The sequence below is a fragment of the Triturus cristatus genome, chromosome 7, assembly GCF_964204655.1.
Source record: "Triturus cristatus chromosome 7, aTriCri1.1, whole genome shotgun sequence".
NCBI lineage: Eukaryota > Metazoa > Chordata > Amphibia > Caudata > Salamandridae > Triturus > Triturus cristatus.
The window spans coordinates 1,847,854,196-1,847,879,824 of record NC_140590.1 but is presented as its reverse complement, the minus strand read 5'-3'; the positions used below and the strand labels follow the sequence as shown (position 1 = coordinate 1,847,879,824).

General features: G+C 47.7%; 1 protein-coding gene across 1 annotated transcript in view; it reads right to left on the bottom strand.

The window, feature by feature from the left end:
- Positions 1 to 25,629, bottom strand: part of SIRAL2 (SIR2 antiphage like 2) — an 822,333-nt gene that overhangs the window by 322,114 nt on the left and 474,590 nt on the right. The window contains exon 6 of the mRNA XM_085615425.1: positions 6,692 to 6,977. Coding sequence (XP_085471551.1) covers positions 6,692 to 6,977 — 286 coding nt within the window. The remainder of the gene's footprint in view (positions 1 to 6,691; positions 6,978 to 25,629) is intronic.

The following is a 25,629-nucleotide window of genomic DNA, read 5'->3' as shown; positions in this document are numbered from 1 at the left end:
CATCAAATCGACTGCTCTGCTTGTTCAGACGGACAATACAACAACGATGTACTACCTGAATAAGCAGGGGGGCACCAGGTCCAGACCCCTGTCGCTGAAAGCGCAGGCGATTTGGAAGTGGCTTCTGGCACGAGACATGAAAATCTCCGCAATTCACTTACCAGGCGTCCTCAACGTCCAAGTGGACGGTCTAAGCAGGCACTTCGCAGAAGCACACGACTGGGTGCTAGAACAAGAAGTGACGCAAGACATCTTCCACAACTGGGGAACACCAGACATCGATCTCTTCATAGACGCAGAAAACACAAAATGCTGCGTCTTTGCCTCTAGGTACCCGCAACCAGGATACAAGGGGAATCCTCTGTTGATAGACTGGTCAGAGACATTACTCTACGCCTTTCCACCGATTCTCCTCATTCCCATGGTGATCAGGAAACTGTACTATTCCAAGACAGAGATGATCCTGGTTGCTCCAGAGTGGCCTCGCTAGTGGTGGTACCCGGACCTTCTTCATCTGTCCAAAGTACCACACAGGAGGTTGCCATGCCATCCGGATCTGCTGACCAGGGCGGGAGGCAAGGTGTTCCATCCCAACCTGCCGTCCCAGAGGTTAGCAGCATGGCTCCTGAGTTCATCCAATATGGACATTTAGGTGTCTGTCAATACTGCATGCAGATCTAGAAGGTCGCTAGGAGACCTTCTACGAGGAAGTCTTATGCTTTTAAGTGGAAGCATTTTTACATGTGGTGTACTGCTGAGGGTCATGATTCTATTCGAGGTCAGGAAGAGGTACTGGTACAATACTTACTATATTTGGCCTAAGCAGGTTTGCAATACTCCTCCAAAAAGGTTAACCTGGCAGCGATAATAGCATGTAGAAGGTCTCCCACTCAGGCTTCCTTCTTTCAAATGCCAGTTGTTAAGGATTTCATGGAGGGTCTAAGAAAGGTCTACCCACCCGTTAGGTCTCCCTCTCCTCCCTGGGAGCTTAATGTGGTCCTCTCTAAGCTAATGGGTCCCCCATTCGAACCCATTCACAAAGCTTCCATTCAGCATCTTTCGTGGAAGACTGCTTTTCTCGTAGCAATCATATCTGCCCGCAGGGTGAGCGAGATACAAGCCTTATGCTCTACAGAGCCTTATCTTGTTTGTTACGCAAACAGAGTGGTGTTACGTACTCACCCGAGGTTCCTTCCTAAGGTGGTCTTGGAGTTTCACATCAACCAGTCGGTTACTCTTCCTACTTTCTTTGCAAACCCAATCACTCCTGCGGAGAGATCTCTGCACTCTCTAGATTTAAAAAGAGTGTTAAAATTCTATCTTGATAAAACAAAAAGTGTACGAAAGTCTGACCAACTGTTTGTGAATTATGGTCCATTGAACACTGGTTTCCCTGCCTCTAAAAGGTCCATTTCTAGATGGATAGTGTCATGTATCATGTTATCTTATCAACTGGCACATAAGCAGCTTTCTGGGCAAGTCAATGACGCATTCTACTAGAGGCAAAGCTGCTATGATAGCAATGCTTAGGAATGTACCTATTCAAGAAATTTGTAATGCAGCCACATGGTGATCGGTCCGTACTTTCGCACGCCATTACTGCCTTGATTCTGACACTCAAGCAGATGCTCAATTTGGTCAAGCATCCTTGAGAAATTGGTTTGGGTAATATATATGTTTTGGTAAAATGGTTTTGATATGCTGGTATTCGTCCGCAGCGTACGGGGATGGGCTTGCTACTCTATTCAGTGCTCATGACTATTGATGAGTATCCCCTAGAAGAGAAGGATACGTTACTTACCTGTAATCCTAGTCCTCTTCCAGGGGTATACTCATCAATGTCATAAGCAACCCTCCCTTCCCCCCAGACGAATACCATGGCCATATATCTGCATCTGTTACCCATTCTGTGATTAAACTGTTATACGCCGTCCAAAAGAACTGACCTAACTGTCACCTGTGATGCATGATGGGAGCCTGGGGGTTCGTGGAGGTCTTAAAGGGACGGCACCAGTTTTACAATTGTTTCTATATGCAGCCTTTCTAGGCTAATCTGCCTCTATGATCTTGCCTTTTTACCTTTGAAAATAAAGGCTGTGTGTTTCAAAGTAAACTCAAAGCAGTTTTCTTTATTTGTATCATAAGTATATCATGACTTATATGTCTTTATTTTTTCAAATGTAAAAGATTTAAAATGCAATTGTGGCAGTTTTGAGCCTAGTAACATGTAACATGTTTTCAGGCTGCATATGTGTGTGTATATATATATATATGTGTGTGTATATATATATGTAGATATATGCATATTATTGGCTATTGCTTCGGGATCCCTTCACGTGGGCGGGACTATTCAGTGCTTATGACTTTGACGAGTATACCCCTGGAAGAGAACTAGGATTACAGGTAAGTAACTTATCCATCATGGCATGCACAGACACTTTGGCTCCCTTCAAGCGTAAATCAGCGGCAAGAGCCTGACACCAGGCCAACTGGGACTCAGCGGAACCAAGGCTGACGAAATGCACACTAAAGTGCGGAACAACCTCGCATTTAACATCAGAGCCTCCTCCTTTCTTCTTGAATTCAACAAGAAGCTAAAGTCCTGGCTTTTCAATTAGCCAGCCTTCCATAGGCAGGGCTAAGAACACACATCTGCTCAGCGCCAGGATAGCCTCGCAAATGGCAGTGCACTTTAAAAATACACATAACATAACAGGATTACCATATTGCCAGTGACTGATTATTTGCAGATTATTACCAGAATGCCCATGTATTTCATTTCGGCCGGCACCCATTGAAATGGGAGGCTGTGCAAGGAGTGAGCTATTGTATGTGGTGAAATGGGCAGACTTTCACTCTTGGTCCAATTATTCGTATATCAGGAAATCTGAAGAAGAATGATAAGAACTTTATAAGGGTGGGAGCAAAGGTGCTATGGCAGGCCAGTGTCAGGAGGATGTTGTCAGCTAAAAAATCGTCTTTAAGATTCCAGCAGGAGTATCAATACCAACGATGTCTCTTGGGTGACAGATAGCAATTGCCAAATGTTCCAGCACACGTATAAAGAGATGGGGCATCCCGGACTGGTTCCTCTGTGGATGACAAATTTGTCAGACAGGAATCCATTTCAATTTAGCATGGTTTAAGGATTGTGGTGGCACCACTGTATCATAGTCAAAAAGATGGGGCCTGCGCCCATTACGGAATGCACTCTGGAGAAATAGCCCACTTGACCTGATCAAACAACTTTAAGGCCCTGAGGGAGCGGGCTGCTCGTTCATCTTGCACATATGTTGTGCACCAGAGAAGATTGAACAAAGTACGAAAATGGTGAAGAGCATCAAGGGATAAATGCAACTTGGTTCTTGCATTCTAGTGATGAAGCGTTTTTCTTAGCCTTGTTGCCATATTCTTGGCCAAGATCTTTATGTTCCCAATAATTAGTAATAAAGCCCTGAAGTTTTTGCAGTGGAGCCGCCCATTGCTGGCTTTTGCCTGTGCGAGAGATCACGTCAGTTTGTTGGTGTAATGGGTAACCATTATGATCTGCAAAATCAAGAGGAGGGGATTATTTCTTCTGAGTACGTTCAAAGTGTCTGGGCATTTAGGATGGGATCTTAACTTGTCTTTGTCTTGTCTTGGTCAAGTCCCATATGACTTTTCTCAAGGGGGATAACTATTTGTATTAACTTTTGAACTAGAGGCGGTTGCAGTGTTCAGTGAATCAGCAGTGGTAGCGACCAATGACGATGCCTCTTCACCCAGGTGATGGTGTGAAATCCATCTGAGATCCCTCAAACATTTCTAGGAAACTTCCCAGATCTTGTGGCATGTAGTATTCTCTTGTTCTCTTTTTGATCGTGATCAGCATTATTGTTAGGTCTCAAATTTGATATCTCAGTCCTTTCTGCCTGAGGATGGGTCTTAACGATAAAATATTTCTCCGTAGCAGATAGGTATCATGCGAGAAGGCAGAAACAAAGGAGAGCTTTTCCACATTATGATAATGTGGACCATGCTGTTTAGTGGTGTGAAGTATCAGCCTAGCATGTTGGTGGTGCAAAATCTGTCTCAGTCTTTGTGCCCTTTAAAAATCAATAGCACCACTAAAATCACCTCCCATGAGTTTAGCAGAAAGCGCATCAGAAAGTTAAGCAAATCATCCTCGTCTTCTGCTTCCTACAAGCCATGTAGGCACACGTTATCTCTCCTGCTCCTATCTTCAAGGCCTACATTTTTTTTCTGTAGATACAATATTTCAGATTCCCAGCCTGTGGCTTCAAGCGCCTGGATTTCCAAATTTGTGAGTCGCTTTTCCGGAGTCCAGTTGTTGCTGAAAAGCAGACATTTCTGCATGCAAGGGTTTTCAACTCCTCAACGGTCTTGGTCGATCGTTTCCACAGTGGTAATCATGGATTTTAGTTAATTTAATTCCTGCATAAGAGTGTCCATGGTTAGTGAAGACATATCTTGTTCTGTAGTTTTGGGTTGGGCCATTTCCCTTTTGAGCTTGCCAAGGCCTCTGAAAACAAAAGTTGCCTTGATGCTTTCTTCCCGAACATTTATGTAGCAGATGGGAGAAAGAAAATCTAAGTCCTAAAACTGGAAGCAATATGAGATACATTGATTGCCATGTTCATCTGAGCCACATTTTGCCTAATAAATGGGTCTTTAGCAAGTGCATCTGTGTGTAATGGTGCCTTATCAATACTACCTGCACATATGTTGTGCACCAGAACATAACAGAGGGGTGGAGGCTTAGTGTAGAAAAATATAGCAGTGTCCTGAAGTGGGCATGTAATAAAGAGGCAGCAATCCTGATCATTAATTGAACAGTAGGTATTTGTGCCACCAGGAGCATGATGAACGTTGGGAGATGTCCAACGGAGGGTAGAGACTTCTTTGATTCTGCTGGTAAGGGACTGGGCGGCCAAGACATGGGCACCACAGTGGTTGACTAGTAGAAGGGTTAGCCTAAGGCAGGATTAGTCTGAAGAAAGGTTAGCCTGAAGTGGACCATGCCTGAGCAGAACTAGGCAAGGCAGGTTTGACAAAAGCAGGATTTGTCCAAAAGTAGGTTTGCCTGAAGTAGGATTATCCTGAAGCATTGTTTGGCAGAAGCAGAGTTAATTCTGAAGAAGAGTTTGCCAGAAGCAGGGTTACCCAGAAGAAGGGTTTGTCAAAAGACAGGTTAGCTTGAAGCAGAGTTTGACAAGAGCAGGATTTTTCTTAAGTAAGGTTTGCTTGAAGCAGGGTTTGACGAGAGCAGGGTTTGTCTGAAGTAAGGTTTGCCTGAAGCAGGATGTGACAAGAGCAGGGTTTGTCTGAAGTAAGTTTAGCTTGAAGCAGGGTTTGACCAGAGCAGGGGTTGTCTGAAGTAAGGTTAGATTGAAGTAAGGTTTGACAAGAGCAGGGTTTGTCTGAATTAAGGTTAGCTTGAAGCAGGGTTTGAGAAGAGCAGGGTTTGTCTGAAGTAAGGTTTGCCTGAAGCAGGGTTTGACAAGACCAGGGTTTGTCTGAAGTAACGTTTGCTTGAAACAGGGTTTGAAAGGGGCAGGGTTTGTCTGAAGTAAGGTTTGCTTGAAGCAGGGTTTGGCAAGAGCAGGGTTTGTCTGAAGTAAGGCTTGCCTGAAGCCGGGTTTGGCAAGAGCAGGGTTTGTCTAACGTAAGGTATGCCTGAAGCAGGGTTTGACAAGAGCAGGGTTTGTCTGAAGTAAGGTTTGCTTGAAGCAGGGTTTGACAAGAGCAGGGTTTGTCTGAAGTAAGGTTTGCCTGCAGCAGAATGTGTCGAGAGCAGGGTTATTCTGATGCAAGGTTTACTTGAAGCAGGGTTTGACCAGAGCAGGGTTTGTCTGAAGTAAGGTTTGCTTGAAGCAGGGTTGGACCAGAGCAGGGTTTGTCTGAAGTAAGGTTTGCCTGAAGCAGGATGTGACGAGAGCAGGGTTTGTTTGAAGTAAGGTTTGCCTGAATCAGGGTTGACAAGAGCAGGGTTTGTCTGAAGTAAGGTTAGCTTGAATCAGGGGTTGACACTAGCAGGGTTTGTCTGAAGTAAGGTTTGCCTGAAGCAGGATGTGACAAGAGCAGGGTTTGTCTGAAGTAAGGTATGCCTGAAGCAGGGTTTGACAAGAGCAGGGTTGGTCTGAAGTAAGGTTTGCTTAAATCAGGGTTTGACAAGAGCAGGGTTTGTCTGAAGTAAGGTTTGCTTGAATCAGGGTTTGACACAAGCAGGGTTTGCCTGAAGTAAGGTTTGCTTGAATCAGGGTTTGACAAGGGCAGGGTTGGTCTGAAGTAAGGTTTGCTTGAATCAGGGTTTGACAAGAGCAGGGTTTGTCTGAAGTAAGGTAAGCTTGAATCAGGGTTTGACACAAGCAGGGTTTGTCTGAAGTAAGGTTTGCCTGAAGCAGGATGTGACGAGAGCAGGGTTTGTCTGAAGTAAGGTTTACCAGAAGCAGGGTTTGACAAGAGCAGGGTTTGTCTGAAGTAAAGTTTGCTTGAAGCAGGGTTTGACAAGAGCAACGTTTGTCTGAATTAAGGTTTACCTGAAGCAGGGTTTGACAAGAGCAGGGTTTGTCTGAAGTAAGGTATGCTTGAAGCAGGGTTTGGCAAGTTTGTTCTTATTCACATCCGGTGCATGAAAAAAGCATACCACATCAAACTAACATGCAACGCAAGGTTTAGGTATTTAACTTACCTGATCTCCTCTCTTCAGAAATTAAAGAAAAGACGCTTTTGAGATACTGTGGGAATTGCAAACAGCTGTCTCCATAAGATATCACTTTGATTCCAAGAAGAAGCATGTCTTTCTGCAGTTTAAAAAAGTAGTCATCGTCTTTCTTGAGGACCAACATGTAGTGCTCCGACTCATGGCTCTTCTCGACGCTATGCCAAAAGAGGGCCTGGAAGATCTGGTCACGAAGAGATTCCCCACAGCCAAGAAACACAAACGATTTTTTGTAGTACAACGTGTGCAGTGCTTCCTGTCATAAAGGAAAAGTGTGTTAGTAAAGATCTGAGGGGTAAAGAATTTGCAATTGTAGGATACCCTATTTGTTTGGACAATCAAGATGTCATGCAAATGTAAACTCATAAAGCAAACATTTACACAAGCAATTCAGTACTTCAAAATGCAGTCTGTTTACAATTCATTTCTCTTAAAATGTGTTGATAAAAAAACAGATGTGGTAGATTTTTTGTTTGAACTCCCATTTATCTACTGTAATTGCACATGTACTTGTTCATAGAGTGTCTCATCTTCCTTGAACCTCACCTGCACCCAAAGGGAACAGGAGTCTCTTTGAGGTGTAGCGGGGACCGGCAATGGTCGGGCTCAACACAGAAAGTGACTGGCTAGGTGGGAGGCGAGGCAAGGAGAAACCTTAATATTTTTTGTTGAAAAAAGTGCTATCTTGTCCACTAGTTACAGCTGATCAGCTTTTAAAACAAGTATTTTAAAATATGTGCTAGATGATTTCTGTCTGATAATAATGGAATGAATGCCCACAGGGAATACGGGGCAAAAGCACCATATTGGTGACGCATCATCAGATCCACAGCGGGTTGGAGGAATTGGGTGATCAAGAGTTGCAAAGGAAGGCTTAGCGGAAGGTGGGCCCTACACACGGCTCTAAATATCAAGTCCAGATAAATTAGTTAATTTGGCCAACAGAGACCTACAGCCCCAGGAGGATCCTTTGATGAATTGCTTTAGTGCTGCCTGAAAGACTGTGATAAGGTTTTACAAGCTCCTATGTAACCACAGCCCAGTAGATCCTTCTGCGCTCTCAGTCAAAGTACAGCTATTGAAGAGTTTGAACGGAAGGAATAGATAGGCTGCGATGACATGTCTCCTACAACTTGCCTGGAAATAATGAGCAGAGGGCAACAATTAGAGTCTACCAAACTGCCTACAATACAATAATATTTCAAGTTGATTGTTAATACTTTTTTTCCAAAAAGACACTGACACACAAGAAATCTACACTGTTCATTTTAAATGTTTTATTAAACTATTACAGCCCGGTTTTAGGGCAGTATATTTGTAAAACCTAACTGTTGATTGTAAGACATTGAGCTACTGACTGAGAGGCTGAAAACCATTCTCTAGAAACAAGGCAGGAGTTGGAATACCTTCACCAAGAGGTCCAACTAAACTGGATTTGCTGCTACAGAGAAGAACGTAGTGGTAGCTACAGTGGAATCAAGCTGACTAGCGATGCATGATGGGCAGATCGGTGAAAAGGTAGGGCGCAGTCTTGGTTTGTTCTCCGGCCACTTTTTGGAGGAAACTTGGGGGCACCACTTGGGGGGGGCGGGATGTTAGAACTCACGCCAGCGGAGGCCAGGTGCAGAGTTGAAGGTCACTGGGGCTTGGAATGTACATGTAGCTCACGTAGGAGGCCAACCAGCTAGCCCTTGGAGTCACTGTGGTAGTCCTGGCTTAAAGCAGCAAGGCACGCCTCTGGGGAATAAGGCAAGCCTCAAGTAGCAGAACAGTCCTCTGGTAGCAGTAGGGCAGTCCTTTGAGACACAAGGCAGGCATCAAGCAGCAGGGCAGTCATCTGGGGGTCCAAGGCAGTCCATCTAAAGTCTTTAACAGGCCGAGGAGTGTACTGAAGAAGTGTTCTGAGGGTTCGGTATTTATTCCTGGTGCCAGCCTTTGAAGTGGGGGAATCTTCCAGGCTACCCCCACATCTGGTTCTGCAAAGTTCCTTCCTTTCCTGCCAAAGCTCCAAGAAGTCTGGGGTGACAAAAGGCTAGTGTCAGGTATTGAGTGTCTGTGTGTGTGCGTGCATGCGTGCTGGAGGCACCGCTTTGATTTGGCGTCGCCAATTCGTGCAATGTAATTTGTTTTATTTATTTATTTATATACACAACTCTGTTTGGCCGCATTCCGAAGTTTACCACCCCCCACCCCACAGCACTCCCTCGAGGAGCCACCACTGGGCTAGTTACAGTCTTTAATCACAGAGGGAGAGAGAGAGAGAGATACATTTTATGATGCCACTGGTGTTGCACATGCTACAATCTCACAGTGTATTTTGTGTTTCTTTCATTCAACATATCTGCGTCACCAAACACGGTGCAGTGGTCCTGGTGTCTACATTTGCAAGCCTGCCTTTGTTTAAATATATAAAAGGTTATAAAATATTTGAGTGTTTTCAAAGTGAACATTTTGTTCAAACCACAACTCTGCTAACCAATTTAGGGAAAGCGGAGAAAGCCTTTAGTCACTGGGTGCTAAGGACGTGCTGAGGACATTCTTATGACTGCTTCTCAGGTGTTCAGCATGTCCTAGCACCCACCTGAGGGAGAAGTGCTGTCAATTCTCCTACCACATCCCCTCACTGGGGATGATATCAGAAGTGCTTGTGCTGCCATCTACAACCCCCTTTCCCAGCGAGATTGGACATCAGCGTGCACACGGCATGCTGATGTTATGAGTACCCGTTGGGGACACACTGAAAGCCATTTGCATCCAGCGTGTCGGTCAAGGAGGACTGTTGTTTGGCAAGTTCTCTTGCTGGGGCAATCCTGTAGCAAGAGTCACACCAGGGGAAAAGAGTTTTTCCTTTCCACTAGTGTCTCTCTTGTGTGTGTTTGCCTGCTGTATGATAGCGAGTGGGGCTGTGTTCGAGCAGCAGGAATGCACCCACTGGACCACCAGGGATTTCTTGTGGCTTTGAGGAGGTGTGGCAGCCTTCTTCATGACCTCATGAAGTTACTGCAGGCGTAGGTAACCAATGTCATAAAGAAAAAGTACACAAAACCAGTGGTTGGACTGGTGAACCACTCAGTCAGGAATCCACTGGTCGGTACGGCCTGCAGTGGTCCGGCAACTAACCCCATCTAAACCTTGACACAAAGCTCAAGGAAACACTGAGTCCTTTTGGACCCAATACCAGACGGCATGCTGTGCGCCGTAGTGGGATTAAAAGAAAATTAGTTAGCAAGTTTAGACCTCCATCCAAGAGTGCGAAAACACAAATTACTAAGAAGTCATGCAAACGAAGGGAAATAAGACATGAAAATAACACAATATAGGACTTACCCAGTGCAAGCAGATGGCAGGCTGCAAATAGCCCCCACTGTACCATGGGACCAGCCCACGAGTCACAGATGGAGAGCATAGCCATGGAGGAAGACAGACAGGGAAGACAAACTAACAAGATGATAACGAGACAGGTAAAAAAACAACAAAGAGCAAGAAATCAGGGTGACTGTGGGGAACTGAACAAGGGAAAAAAATACAAAGGGGAAAGCACGAGTAAATCCAGGTTTGACCTCATGCATGTGGCAAGGGGTCACAACAACTGCTGTTGTCAGAACAAAAATATCATGGGTGACCAAAGGCTGCAAAACAATTTAAGACAAAGGAAGAGACACCGATCTCTGTTGTAGCAGAAAAATGCTCCTTATTTTCCTCATTTAGAACTGCAATAACAAGTCAAGGAATAGTGCCATGATCCACATACTGCAGAGCATCCAAAGCCAAGAAAGACATTTTTGGTGGTCTAATATGTCAAAATCAACACTTATCACTTAGGATTCAGTGTGTCCTCAGGCTAAGATGAAGAAAGCCAAAACAATGAGAATATTACAACGCCTTACTGTACCCTCACAACCTTAGTCAAGAATTTCTATGAATTTTATTTTTGAATTCACCATGCCACAAAGGTTTACCACATTGTTAGTAGGGGTGTATTATTTCATCAATATAGGGCATTTTATCTCCTGTAAAGGATTCCAAACTATTGTAGAAATGTTTCACATTTTTCTTAATCATGGCTTTCAATTTCTGGGATTACCAGACGCTGTTATTTCTTATTGAAGGGCGCAATCCATTGCACATGTCGGAAAAGGATTAATTAAGGTGACAGGAATCAAAAATCTATAATCCATATATAGATGCACCATCCAAAAGACTGACCCAAGCAACATAACAATATCTTCACTATTTCTTAATGGAGCACTAGGATGAATGGAGTAATTGTATCTCCCAGGCTGAGTTTGCATCCAACAACTCTTTACACTCTTCCATTGGTCGTAGCCTCTTCTTTCTATTGCTCTTCTGGTTTCCATCCTTGAACCTTTCCTGCCTGTCTCCTTCTACATCTGTACCCTCCAAAGCACATCTTCTCATGCATATCAAGGAAATTAAGAGAAGGGTCAATCACCATATTTTAAAGGCAAAGGCAGCATATATGAGACAGACTGATAATAAACAGGCTGATCATAGACTTCTTCATTGTATAAGAAATTTTGAGGCGAACAAAGCGGTACAAAAGAGGGTGGTGATGGACGGAGCATCAGAACCAATCAAACACTCACACCCAGTCAACAGATCTGGGTTTGATCCATCACCGTTCTTTAGCCCACTCTGCCACCCCAGTTCAGACATGGCCATCTGCAAATCAGTCGGACCCTGTGCCTCATGGGAACAGTCCAGCCCGAACTGCCAAGCCATGCCTTCCCTGGACCAGAAACAAGCTTCCTAGGACCGGATTCTGGCATTTCAGCCGTTGTCAGCCAGGCTTGCTTGAATCCAGTGGCCAAGTGAGAAAGGGACTCACGTCTGAGCATACCCTGCCAACTTATGGCGATGGGAACAAAGCGGTACAAAAGAGGGTGGTGATGGACGGAGCATCAGAACCAATCAAACACTCACACCCAGTCAACAGATCTGGGTTTGATCCATCACCGTTCTTTAGCCCACTCTGCCACCCCAGTTCAGACATGGCCATCTGCAAATCAGTCTGACCCTGTGCCTCATGGGAACAGTCCAGCCCGAACTGCCAAGCCATGCCTTCCCTGGACCAGAAACAAGCTTCCTAGGACCGGTTTCTGGCATTTCAGCCGTCTTCAGCCAGGCTTGCTTGAATCCGGTGGCAAAGTGAGCAAGTGACTCACATCTGAGCATACCCTGCCAACTTATGGCGAGCAAAGCGGTACAAAAGAGGGTGGTGATGGACGGAGCATCAGAACCAATCAAACACTCACACCCAGTCAACAGATCTGGGTTTGATCCATCACCGTTCTTTAGCCCACTCTGCCACCCCAGTTCAGACATGGCCATCTGCAAATCAGTCTGACCCTGTGCCTCATGGGAACAGTCCAGCCCGAACTGCCAAGCCATGCCTTCCCTGGACCAGAAACAAGCTTCCTAGGACCGGTTTCTGGCATTTCAGCCGTCTTCAGCCAGGCTTGCTTGAATCCAGTGGCAAAGTGAGCAAGGGACTCACGTCTGAGCATACCCTGCCAACTTATTGCGAACAAAGCGGTACAAAAGAGGGTGGTGATGGACGGAGCATCAGAACCAATCAAACACTCACACCCAGTCAACAGATCTGGGTTTGATCCATCACCGTTCTTTAGCCCACTCTGCCACCCCAGTTCAGACATGGCCATCTGCAAATCAGTCTGACCCTGTGCCTCATGGGAACAGTCCAGCCCGAACTGCCAAGCCATGCCTTTCCTGGACCAGAAACAAGCTTCCTAGGACCGGTTTCTGGCATTTCAGCCGTCTTCAGCCAGGCTTGCTTGAATCCAGTGGCAAAGTGAGCAAGGGACTCACGTCTGAGCATACCCTGCCAACTTATGGCGAACAAAGCGGTACAAAAGAGGGTGGTGATGGACGGAGCATCAGAACCAATCAAACACTCACACCCAGTCAACAGATCTGGGTTTGATCCATCACCGTTCTTTAGCCCACTCTGCCACCCCAGTTCAGACATGGCCATCTGCAAATCAGTCTGACCCTGTGCCTCATGGGAACAGTCCAGCCCGAACTGCCAAGCCATGCCTTCCCTGGACCAGAAACAAGCTTCCTAGGACCGGTTTCTGGCATTTCAGCCGTCTTCAGCCAGGCTTGCTTGAATCCAGTGGCAAAGTGAGCAAGGGACTCACGTCTGAGCATACCCTGCCAACTTATGGCGAACAAAGCGGTACAAAAGAGGGTGGTGATGGACGGAGCATCAGAACCAATCAAACACTCACACCCAGTCAACAGATCTGGGTTTGATCCATCACCGTTCTTTAGCCCACTCTGCCACCCCAGTTCAGACATGGCCATCTGCAAATCAGTCTGACCCTGTGCCTCATGGGAACAGTCCAGCCCGAACTGCCAAGCCATGCCTTCCCTGGACCAGAAACAAGCTTCCTAGGACCGGTTTCTGGCATTTCAGCCGTCTTCAGCCAGGCTTGCTTGAATCCAGTGGCAAAGTGAGCAAGGGACTCACGTCTGAGCATACCCTGCCAACTTATGGCGAACAAAGCGGTACAAAAGAGGGTGCTGATGGACGGAGCATCAGAACCAATCAAACACTCACACCCAGTCAACAGATCTGGGTTTGATCCATCACCGTTCTTTAGCCCACTCTGCCACCCCAGTTCAGACATGGCCATCTGCAAATCAGTCGGACCCTGTGCCTCATGGGAACAGTCCAGCCCGAACTGCCAAGCCATGCCTTCCCTGGACCAGAAACAAGCTTCCTAGGACCGGATTCTGGCATTTCAGCCGTTGTCAGCCAGGCTTGCTTGAATCCAGTGGCCAAGTGAGAAAGGGACTCATGTCTGAGCATACCCTGCCAACTTATGGCGATGGGAACAAAGCGGTACAAAAGAGGGTGGTGATGGACGGAGCATCAGAACCAATCAAACACTCACACCCAGTCAACAGATCTGGGTTTGATCCATCACCGTTCTTTAGCCCACTCTGCCACCCCAGTTCAGACATGGCCATCTGCAAATCAGTCTGACCCTGTGCCTCATGGGAACAGTCCAGCCCGAACTGCCAAGCCATGCCTTCCCTGGACCAGAAACAAGCTTCCTAGGACCGGTTTCTGGCATTTCAGCCGTCTTCAGCCAGGCTTGCTTGAATCCGGTGGCAAAGTGAGCAAGTGACTCACATCTGAGCATACCCTGCCAACTTATGGCGAGCAAAGCGGTACAAAAGAGGGTGGTGATGGACGGAGCATCAGAACCAATCAAACACTCACACCCAGTCAACAGATCTGGGTTTGATCCATCACCGTTCTTTAGCCCACTCTGCCACCCCAGTTCAGACATGGCCATCTGCAAATCAGTCTGACCCTGTGCCTCATGGGAACAGTCCAGCCCGAACTGCCAAGCCATGCCTTCCCTGGACCAGAAACAAGCTTCCTAGGACCGGTTTCTGGCATTTCAGCCGTCTTCAGCCAGGCTTGCTTGAATCCAGTGGCAAAGTGAGCAAGGGACTCACGTCTGAGCATACCCTGCCAACTTATTGCGAACAAAGCGGTACAAAAGAGGGTGGTGATGGACGGAGCATCAGAACCAATCAAACACTCACACCCAGTCAACAGATCTGGGTTTGATCCATCACCGTTCTTTAGCCCACTCTGCCACCCCAGTTCAGACATGGCCATCTGCAAATCAGTCTGACCCTGTGCCTCATGGGAACAGTCCAGCCCGAACTGCCAAGCCATGCCTTTCCTGGACCAGAAACAAGCTTCCTAGGACCGGTTTCTGGCATTTCAGCCGTCTTCAGCCAGGCTTGCTTGAATCCAGTGGCAAAGTGAGCAAGGGACTCACGTCTGAGCATACCCTGCCAACTTATGGCGAACAAAGCGGTACAAAAGAGGGTGGTGATGGACGGAGCATCAGAACCAATCAAACACTCACACCCAGTCAACAGATCTGGGTTTGATCCATCACCGTTCTTTAGCCCACTCTGCCACCCCAGTTCAGACATGGCCATCTGCAAATCAGTCTGACCCTGTGCCTCATGGGAACAGTCCAGCCCGAACTGCCAAGCCATGCCTTCCCTGGACCAGAAACAAGCTTCCTAGGACCGGTTTCTGGCATTTCAGCCGTCTTCAGCCAGGCTTGCTTGAATCCAGTGGCAAAGTGAGCAAGGGACTCACGTCTGAGCATACCCTGCCAACTTATGGCGAACAAAGCGGTACAAAAGAGGGTGGTGATGGACGGAGCATCAGAACCAATCAAACACTCACACCCAGTCAACAGATCTGGGTTTGATCCATCACCGTTCTTTAGCCCACTCTGCCACCCCAGTTCAGACATGGCCATCTGCAAATCAGTCTGACCCTGTGCCTCATGGGAACAGTCCAGCCCGAACTGCCAAGCCATGCCTTCCCTGGACCAGAAACAAGCTTCCTAGGACCGGTTTCTGGCATTTCAGCCGTCTTCAGCCAGGCTTGCTTGAATCCAGTGGCAAAGTGAGCAAGGGACTCACGTCTGAGCATACCCTGCCAACTTATGGCGAACAAAGCAGTACACAAGAGGGTGCTGATGGACGGAGCATCAGAACCAATCAAACACTCACACCCAGTCAACAGATCTGGGTTTGATCCATCACTGTTCATTAGCCCACTCTGCCACCCCAGTTCAGACATGGCCATCTGCAAATCAGTCTGACCCTGTGCCTCATGGGAACAGTCCAGCCCGAACTGCCAAGCCATGCCTTCCCTGGACCAGAAACAAGCTTCCTAGGACCGGTTTCTGGCATTTCAGCCGTCTTCAGCCAGGCTTGCTTGAATCCAGTGGCAAAGTGAGCAAGGGACTCACGTCTGAGCATACCCTGCCAACTTATGGCGAACAAAGCGGTACAAAAGAGGGTGGTGATGGACGGAGCATCAGAACCAATCAAACACTCACACCCAGTCAACAGATCTGGGTTTGATCCATCACCGTTCTTTAGCCCACTCTGCCACCCCAGTTCAGACATGGCCATCTGCAAATCAGTCTGACCCTGTGCCTCATGGGAACAGTCCAGCCCGAACTGCCAAGCCATGCCTTCCCTGGACCAGAAACAAGCTTCCTAGGACCGGTTTCTGGCATTTCAGCCGTCTTCAGCCAGGCTTGCTTGAATCCAGTGGCAAAGTGAGCAAGGGACTCACGTCTGAGCATACCCTGCCAACTTATGGCGAACAAAGCGGTACAAAAGAGGGTGGTGATGGACGGAGCATCAGAACCAATCAAACACTCACACCCAGTCAACAGATCTGGGTTTGATCCATCATTGTTCATTAGCCCACTCTGCCACCCCAGTTCAGACATGGCCATCTGCAAATCAGTCTGACCCTGTGCCTCATGGGAACAGTCCAGCCCGAACTGCCAAGCCATGCCTTCCCTGGACCAGAAACAAGCTTCCTAGGACCGGTTTCTGGCATTTCAGCCGTCTTCAGCCAGGCTTGCTTGAATCCAGTGGCAAAGTGAGCAAGGGACTCACGTCTGAGCATACCCTGCCAACTTATGGCGAACAAAGCGGTACAAAAGAGGGTGGTGATGGACGGAGCATCAGAACCAATCAAACACTCACACCCAGTCAACAGATCTGGGTTTGATCCATCACCGTTCTTTAGCCCACTCTGCCACCCCAGTTCAGACATGGCCATCTGCAAATCAGTCTGACCCTGTGCCTCATGGGAACAGTCCAGCCCGAACTGCCAAGCCATGCCTTCCCTGGACCAGAAACAAGCTTCCTAGGACCGGTTTCTGGCATTTCAGCCGTCTTCAGCCAGGCTTGCTTGAATCCAGTGGCAAAGTGAGCAAGGGACTCACGTCTGAGCATACCCTGCCAACTTATGGCGAACAAAGCGGTACAAAAGAGGGTGCTGATGGACGGAGCATCAGAACCAATCAAACACTCACACCCAGTCAACAGATCTGGGTTTGATCCATCACTCCGTCCATCATTTCCTTTGGTTTTTGCTTTGTTCGCCATAAGTTGGCAGGGTATGCTCAGACGTGAGTCCCTTGCTCACTTTGCCACTGGATTCAAGCAAGCCTGGCTGAAGACGGCTGAAATGCTAGAAACCGGTCCTTGGAAGCTTGTTTCCGGTCCAGGGAAGACATGGCTTGGCAGTTCGGGCTGGACTGTTCCCATGAGGCACAGGGTCAGACTGATTTGCATATGGCCATGTCTGAACTGGGGTGGCAGATTGGGCTAAAGAAATGTGATGGATTAAACCCAGATCAGTTGACTGGGGGTGAGTGCTTGCATTGTTCAACACTCCGTCCATCATTTCGTTTGGTTTTTGCTTTGTTCGCCATAAGTTGGCAGGGTATGCTCAGACGTGAGTCCCTTGCTCACTTTGCCACTGGATTCAAGCAAGCCTGGCTGAAGACGGCTGAAATGCCAGAAACCGGTCCTAGGAAGCTTGTTTCCGGTCCAGGAAAGACATGGCTTGGCAGTTCGGGCTGGACTGTTCCCATGAGGCACAGGGTCAGACTGATTTGCATATGGCCATGTCTGAACTGGGGTGGCAGAGTGGGCTAAAGAAATGTGATGGATTAAACCCAGATCAGTTGACTGGGGGTGAGTGCTTGCATTGTTCAACACTCCGTCCATCATTTCCTTTGGTTTTTGCTTTGTTCGCCATAAGTTGGCAGGGTATGCTCAGACGTGAGTCCCTTGCTCACTTTGCCACTGGATTCAAGCAAGCCTGGCTGAAGACGGCTGAAATGCCAGAAACCGGTCCTAGGAAGCTTGTTTCCGGTCCAGGGAAGACATGGCTTGGCAGTTCGGGCTGGACTGTTCCCATGAGGCACAGGGTCAGACTGATTTGCATATGGCCATGTCTGAACTGGGGTGGCAGAGTGGGCTAAAGAAATGTGATGGATTAAACCCAGATCAGTTGACTGGGGGTGAGTGCTTGCATTGATCAACACTCCGTCCATCATTTCCTTTGGTTTATGCTTTGTTTGCCATAAGTTGGCAGGGTATGCTCAGACGTGAGTCCCTTGCTCACTTTGCCACTGGATTCAAGCAAGCCTGGCTGAAGACGGCTGAAATGCCAGAAACCGGTCCTAGGAAGCTTGTTTCCGGTCCAGGGAAGACATGGCTTGGCAGTTCGGGCTGGACTGTTCCCATGAGGCACAGGGTCAGACTGATTTGCATATGGCCATGTCTGAACTAGGGTGGCAGAGTGGGCTAAAGAAATGTGATGGATTAAACCCAGATCAGTTGACTGGGGGTGAGTGCTTGCATTGTTCAACACTCCGTCCATCATTTCCTTTGGTTTTTGCTTTGTTCACCATAAGTTGGCAGGGTAAGCTCAGACGTGAGTCCCTTGCTCACTTTGCCACTGGATTCAAGCAAGCCTGGCTGAAGACGGCTGAAATGCCAGAAACCGGTCCTAGGAAGCTTGTTTCCGGTCCAGGGAAGACATGGCTTGGCAGTTCGGGCTGGACTGTTCCCATGAGGCACAGGGTCAGACTGATTTGCATATGGCTATGTCTGAACTGGGGTGGCAGAGAGGGCTAAAGAAATTTGATGGATTAAACCCAGATCAGTTGACTGGGGGTGTTTGCTTGCATTGTTCAACACTCCGTCCATCATTTCCTTTGGTTTTTGCTTTGTTCGCCATAAGTTGGCAGGGTATGCTCAGACGTGAGTCCCATGCTCACTTTGCCACTGGATTCAAGCAAGCCTGGCTGAAGACGGCTGAAATGCCAGAAACCGGTCCTAGGAAGCTTGTTTCCGGCCAGGGAAGACATGGCTTGGCAGTTCGGGCTGGACTGTTCCCATGAGGCACAGGGTCAGACTGATTTACATATGGCCATGTCTGAACTGGGGTGGCAGAGTGGGCTAAAGAAATGTGATGGATTAAACCCAGATCAGTTGACTGGGGGTGAGTGCTTGCATTGTTCAACACTCCGTCCATCATTTCCTTTGGTTTTTGCTTTGTTCGCCATAAGTTGGCAGGGTATGCTCAGACGTGAGTCCCTTGCTCACTTTGCCAATGGATTCAAGCAAGCCTGGCTGAAGACGGCTGAAATTCCAGAAACCGGTCCTAGGAAGCTTGTTTCCGGTCCAGGGAAGACATGGCTTGGCAGTTCGGGCTGGACTGTTCCCATGAGGCACAGGGTCAGACTGATTTGCATATGGCCATGTCTGAACTGGCGTGGCAGAGTGGGCTAAAGAAATGTGATGGATTAAACCCAGATCAGTTGACTGGGGGTGAGTGCTTGCATTGTTCAACACTCCGTCCATCATTTCCTTTGGTTTTTGCTAAGAACATTTGAGACAGAAGGTTTGGCCACACCCTAAATTTGAACTTCAATTTATGAGTCCTTTCTCTACTGTAAGGCTTGTGGGACAATCAGCATTTCCCAAAAGGAGGAAAATACACTCAATATTTCATGTGTTCAAGGAGAAGCCAGTGATTACCAAGACTGGGACACCTACACCTCCAATATTAGTAGACAGCTTATAAGAGTTTGAGGTGGAGGCTATCCTTAATTCCCTTATTCATGTTGACCTACTCCAGTATCTGATCTTTTGGATGGGCTATGATTCCTTGGAGAGATCATGGGAGCTGGCCACTTTTGTACATGCTCCCCCAACTGGTTTCTAAATTCCATCAGCAATACCCAAAGATACCAGGTCGCATAGTAGAACTCTGGGGGAGCGATTTTTCAGGCGGTTGTGACGGCTGTCAGGGTCAGTGGGAAAGATCTCAGTAATCTAAGACTGATACTGAAACATGCAGACTTCAATCACTCACTCACTCACATTCAGAAGGGTTGGGTTGTATATGCAGAACTGATTCAAGAAGATTAGCTTGATGAACATTTCTTGGTTGTAGGCAGGGGTTTTGGGAGGCAGGGTGTAAGAAATTAGGTTATTGGTAGAGGGGGCTGGAAGCCCCACTAAGGATAGCTACAATTGCTGTCAGGGTGAACCACAAAAGTCACTAAATTAACTGATGCTTAACCCTCTGCTATTTTGGCACAAAAGCAATCAGACATTTAGGGCAATGTGTAGTTATGCAGCACAAAAGCAATAAAAAAGTAAAAACGCAACACAAGAAAAAATCCCAAACCAATTAAAAAAGAGTACATTTTAATAAATAAAATGTTACCAGAATGACAAAATTCCAGTCAGTAGAACCGAAGATCTGCAAGTTTACAGTTTAAGTGAAAATAGCACTTAAAACCACAAAGAGCCACTCACAGTCATCTGGTCATGCTAGACTGGGGAAAGTCACAAGCTCAGCCCAACCACAAAGGAGCGCAGGTCAATACTGGGACCAGGTTAGTCCTGCTGAAGAGTTACCTTTTGAGTCTGGTACGAAGAGTTCCATTCACGGCAGCAAAGGCCTTGTGAAGCAGGTAGAGCATTGCAGATGGTCACGGCTGTAGTAAGAAGAGCAGGCATGGCGTCACAGACGGTCGTCGCTAATGAGTGAAGAGCTGGTCAGGTGTCGTGGACAGTCAATGCTGGAGCTTTGTGTTGGTGGTCAATGCGGGCTGTCATTGCTATAGCATGAAGTGCACTTCTCATGTTGCTGGTCGCTGCTGGCAGTAGCTGTAGCACAAAGAACAGGTCTCCTTGGAGCCTCGCGTTGGCAGTCATTGCAGGCAGCAGAGTTTTGGCGTGAACAGGCCCGTTCACTATCGCAAAGAGCCCAAACTTCAGGATTTCACCTTTTTTTTATTTGGAGGAGCTCAAACTGATGTCAGCCAAGAGTCCAGGACTTGGAGAACACCTCTTGGAGATCAAGAACTCCATCCAGCAGAGGCCAGCAGGGCTCACACATGTCCACTTGCAGGCCCAGTTGCAGCAGGTCAGCTAAGCAGTTGCAGGGAGGCCTCTGGAGCTTGATGTGTCCCAGTAGTTCACACAGAAGGTCAACTGACTCTTAAAGTCACTCTGGGTTAGCCTGGTATGAAGGTAAGCAGGCCCAGTCTTCCTTCTCAGACAGCAAAGCAGACCTCTGGTAGCAGGTAGCCCTTCTTCTGTTCACAGGTCCAGGAGCATTTTGAAGAGTGGCTTTTGAGGTCTAATATGTATGTCTGGTGCCAGCCTTTGTGTGAGAGGATTCCCTATAAAACTCTTACATCTGATTCTAAAAAGTTAATCTCCTTCCCCTGTCAAGTCTTCAAACTGTGTAGGGGGTGACAAAAGGCAAGACAGGCCTGGTGTCAGATTCCTTTGTGTGTGCAGGAAGCAAAGCCCTTTGAAGTGTAAGTGAGGCTGTGTACAACTCCTACCCCAGTCATCCTGCCAGGATAACCCATCCTGTCAACACCTAAGCGCACTTTGGATTAATGTCTGCAAGCAATACTCAAGCCCCAATAGTAGAGCCATTCACCGTCATGTGATCCAAGACGTTGGCAGAAGGCACAAATGGTCAGGAAAAGAAAATGCCAAATTTCTAAACACCACTTCTCTCGCACATACGGTGGGTGTGAGGATCCTCCGTCATTCACTGAGGATTGAGGTTACGCGGTTCTCCCTTCCTACCGGGAGCAACACACTCACGTCTTGGCTCTCTCCCTTTATGGGGACACCACACACACTACCAGTCTGCCACGCAAATCCCCTTTTTTTGACAGTTCTTGTCAAAACTATTAATTTTGTAGATCTGTAGCTGACTGTATTGTCCCATTTTTTACCCATAATCTAAAGTGCCCTAACTTCACCTTGCAGGAGCATTTTTTAGTCTCAAGCGTAAAATTAAGACCTGGTGATGATCCCCATATCTATAAATGAGATTGAAACGTTGCTGACACACAGTACAATTACTATCACAAATGTCTTCGTTCTATAAATTGATGGCATTGGTACCTTTAGCAACTGTGACAGAAATTGTTAATTTTTTTTTACAGTCACTACAAAAATGTCTGAGCTGTAAAATAACTTTTCAGTTTTCCTTGTTGTTCCCCACTCACTTCTTTATCTTGTGTGTGTTATGTGATTGAATAAATACTTGCATTTTGAAATTGTGTTGACATAGAAAATATTTATCTTCTATGTTTAATATAAGAATTTATATGAAGGAACCACTTCTTCCTTCACAAAAACTTTCTAAAAGTGGTATTTTAAAAATTCTGACGTAAATTCGGACTTTACCATTAAAGAATATTTTAAATCACAGTTCATTTGAGTCTACACAGCCTATCTCTATCTTCTCCCAATCCAAAGTTAACACTTATAAAATGTAATAAATTGACCCAATGTGAGAAATAGACCTTAAAGTAGTGAAATACAACTTTAGGAGTTTTTTACTACTAGGACACGTAAAGCTTAAACCCACAGGTCCTACTTTTTAAATACCATGCACCCTGCCCTATGAAATTGTAGGGTCTAACTTAGGGGTGACTTACAAATATTAAAAAGGAAGGTGTAACCCTGGCAAAAGGTTTATTTTCCCAGATCAAAATGGCATTTTAAATCTGCACTACAGGCCTAAGATATGTTTGAAAGTCCTACGACTTGTTAGCACAAATTTGCAGGCCCACTAGTGGCATATAATTTACTGTCCATGGGTACAGGTAGTACCAGGGGCTTATAAGTAAACTTAATGTGCCACCTAGGTGTAGTCCAATCTTACCATGCTTGAAGAAGAGAGCATAAACAGTTAAGCACTTTTTAGTAGTGGTTAAGTGCACACAGTCCTAAAAGCCAACAAAAACGGGTTCAGCAAAGTAAGGGAGAGATGGCAAAACGTTTGAGGTGACCTCGCAAAGAGAGCCAGGTCCAACACAGTGACTATATAAGTTCAGTGAAGGCAAAGGGTTAATGTCTGGCAATATCACCCATTTGTTTCGGCTCTTTCGCCACTGTACGGTTCGTCAATCAACATTTCTTACTGTCACCATTGTTGTTTTGTTTCCTTCAGTTTCTTGCTCTTCCAGGCTCTTTGCCCTTTCTCCGGTGATACCTCCCAGTTATCTCCTGAATCTTTCTTTGCTTGCTCTGGTCTTCTCTGCTTTTCTACAGGGTCTACTGCTCACAATCTTGGTGGCCTCTCCTTTGGCGTGTTACGTCTTTCAGCAACTACATCACATAAACTGCTTGCCACGCTAGTTAGCTGCCTTCCTTCATCTCAGTGTTACTGGTGCCTCTTCTCAGCTATTCTGCTCTAGGTCTGTTTCCGGGTAGGCCTGGGACTCGTAACAGTCTTTCCTTGCTGATAGAGGTAAGTCTTATGATGCCAATAGTGTTGCTTACAATACAGATGCAAAATACGCAGAGACTTATGCAATATAAATATTGCATAAGTCTCAGCATATTTTGCGTTTCTTTTTTTCAAGCTATCCGAGTAGTGGTTCAGGCGGACGTCGATTTCCTGACGGTGACCTGGATGAACTCCTCATCAGCACCTGACGTTTCCATAGCCATCCCGGATGGCTACAAGATCACCCGCAGGGACCGCACCAACAGACTGGGAGGAGGAATCGCCATCGTCCACAGAAATACCCTCAGAATCTCGACCAACTCCGAAGACACCCTTAGCACCGCCGAACACCTGCACTTCCAGATCCACATCGATCCCAACACCACCCCCAGGAGATCAGGCGACCGGTTTGACTGGGGGGCGGTGAGTCTGGGGTGTCGGTGGCTGTCGGAGAGGTCTGGGTGTTGAAGCTGTTGTGGATGTCTGCGATCTTGCAGTGGAAGAAGGTAGCTAGAGAGTCGCAGAGGTCTTGTGACGGCGGGATGTCTTTGGAGATGGAGCTGGGGTTGGCGAGTTCCTTCACGATGTTGAAGAGCTCTTTGCTATTGTGTGTGCTGTTCCTTGAAGGAGGTCCTTTTGGCCGTTCGAATGAGTTGGTGGTGTCTGCGGCTGGCATTCTTGAGGGTTGCATGGTTGTCCGGTGTTTGCTCGTGGCACCATTTCTTCTCTTGTTTCCAGCAGGTCTGCATGGATGTCTGGAGGTCGGCGGTGAACCAGATGGCTCTTCTGTCGGTGCGTCTGTTTGTGGGCTACTTGATCGGGGCGAGAGTGTTGGCGCAGTCCTCGATCCTTCACTTGAGGTTGCGGGCGGCTGTGTCAGCGTCAGTGTGGTCGGTCGGTGGGTCTTGGGCGAGGGTGGTGGTAAGCTGGTCTTCGGTGACCTTGTTCCAACTGCGGTGGGGCATTCTTTGCTGGTGGTTGTGTGCGGTGGTTTTCTTGAAGGAGAAGTGGATGCAGCGGTGGTCGATGCAGTGGAGTTCCATGGTGTGGCTGGTGGAGACGTGGCTGCTGGCGGAGAAAATGGGGTTGAGCGTGTGTGTGGTGGAGTGGGGGGGTGTCGTGACGAGCTGTTTGAGGCCGAGGTTGGCGAGGTTGTCCAGTAGTGTGGTGGAGTTGCTGTCGTCGGTCTTCTCGAGGTGGAAGTTCAGGTCTCCCAGGAGGATGTAGCTCGAATGAGCTGTTGAAGATCTTACAGAGTTGGGGTGTGATAATGGAGCTCGGTTTGTTGAAGATGTGGTGGGGACAGGGGTCTGATGGTGAGCCGGAGTGGATGGTGTTCATGGTCTTGATGATGTCTTCGATGTTGACGTGGTTGAATTGAATTGAATTGAAATGAGATTTATAAAGCGCGATGGTTACCCTTAGGCCTCCCAGCACTGGACAACAGCAAAACCGCGGCCCTCATCCTTCCGGACCTCTCAGCTGCCTTCGACACCGTCTTCCATCACACCCTGGGCACACGACTCTACAACGCGGGGATCCGCGACAAAGCCCTGGACTGGATCACCTCCTTCTTCACCGACAGAACCCGGAGAGTCTGCCTCCCTCCATTCCAATCCAAAGCCACCAAGATCACCTGCGGCGTACCCCAATGATCATCCCTCAGCCCGACCCTCTCCAACGTCTACATGACACCGCTCGCCAACATCATCCGATCACACGACCTCAACATAGTCTCATACGCCGATGACACCCAGCTGGTCCTCTCCCCCACCAAAGACCCCGCCACCGCCAAAACCAACTTCCATGCAGGGATGAAGGCTGTCGCCGAATGGATGAAGAGCAGACACCTGAAACTGAACTCGGACAAGACGGAGGTCCTCATCCTCGGCTCCACCCCTTCCACCTGGGACGACTCCTAGTGGCCAGCCTCGCTGGGAACTGCGCCGAAACCAGATGGACGGTCACCCAGGCCCTCGTCACCAGCAGGCTGGACTACGGCAACGCCATCTACGCGGGAACCACTGCCAAACTCCAGAAAAGACTCCAACGCATACAAAATGCCTCTGCACGCCTCATCCTCAACATCCCCCTCCACAGCCACATCACTCTCCACCTGAAGGACCTGCACTGGCTTCCCATCAACAAGAGGATCACCTTCAAGCTCCTCACCCACGCTCACAAAGCACTCCACAACGCAGGACCAGCATACCTCAACAAGTGACACACCTTCTACACCCCCAACCGCCAGCTCCGCTCCTCTGACCTCACCCTCACCACAGTTCCACGCATCCACGAACAACCACCAGCGGCAGATCCTTCTCCCACCTCGCCGCCAAGACATGGAACACCCTCCCCATCCATCTAGGACAGATCCAGGACCTGCTGACCTTCAGGAGACTCCTCAAGACCTGGCTGTTTGATCAGTAGCTGCTCCACCCCCCCAGCGCCTTGAAACCCTCACGGGTGAATAGCGCGCTTTACAAATGTTTGATTGATTGATTGATTGAGTTGACATGGGCGCCATTCTGAACTGGTGTCTCTGGCCTCATTTCCTTTCCCGCATGTTTCAGCAGGTTCCTAACCTATTTATTATTATTGAGCAACAGAGTTGGAACTGTGGACGATTGGAATTGTCAGCTATACTCCTGCTGGGGTTCACATTTTACCTTTGAAGCCTGACTGTTCAGCGGTGCATGGTCCTGGCTGTGCAGCAAGACGG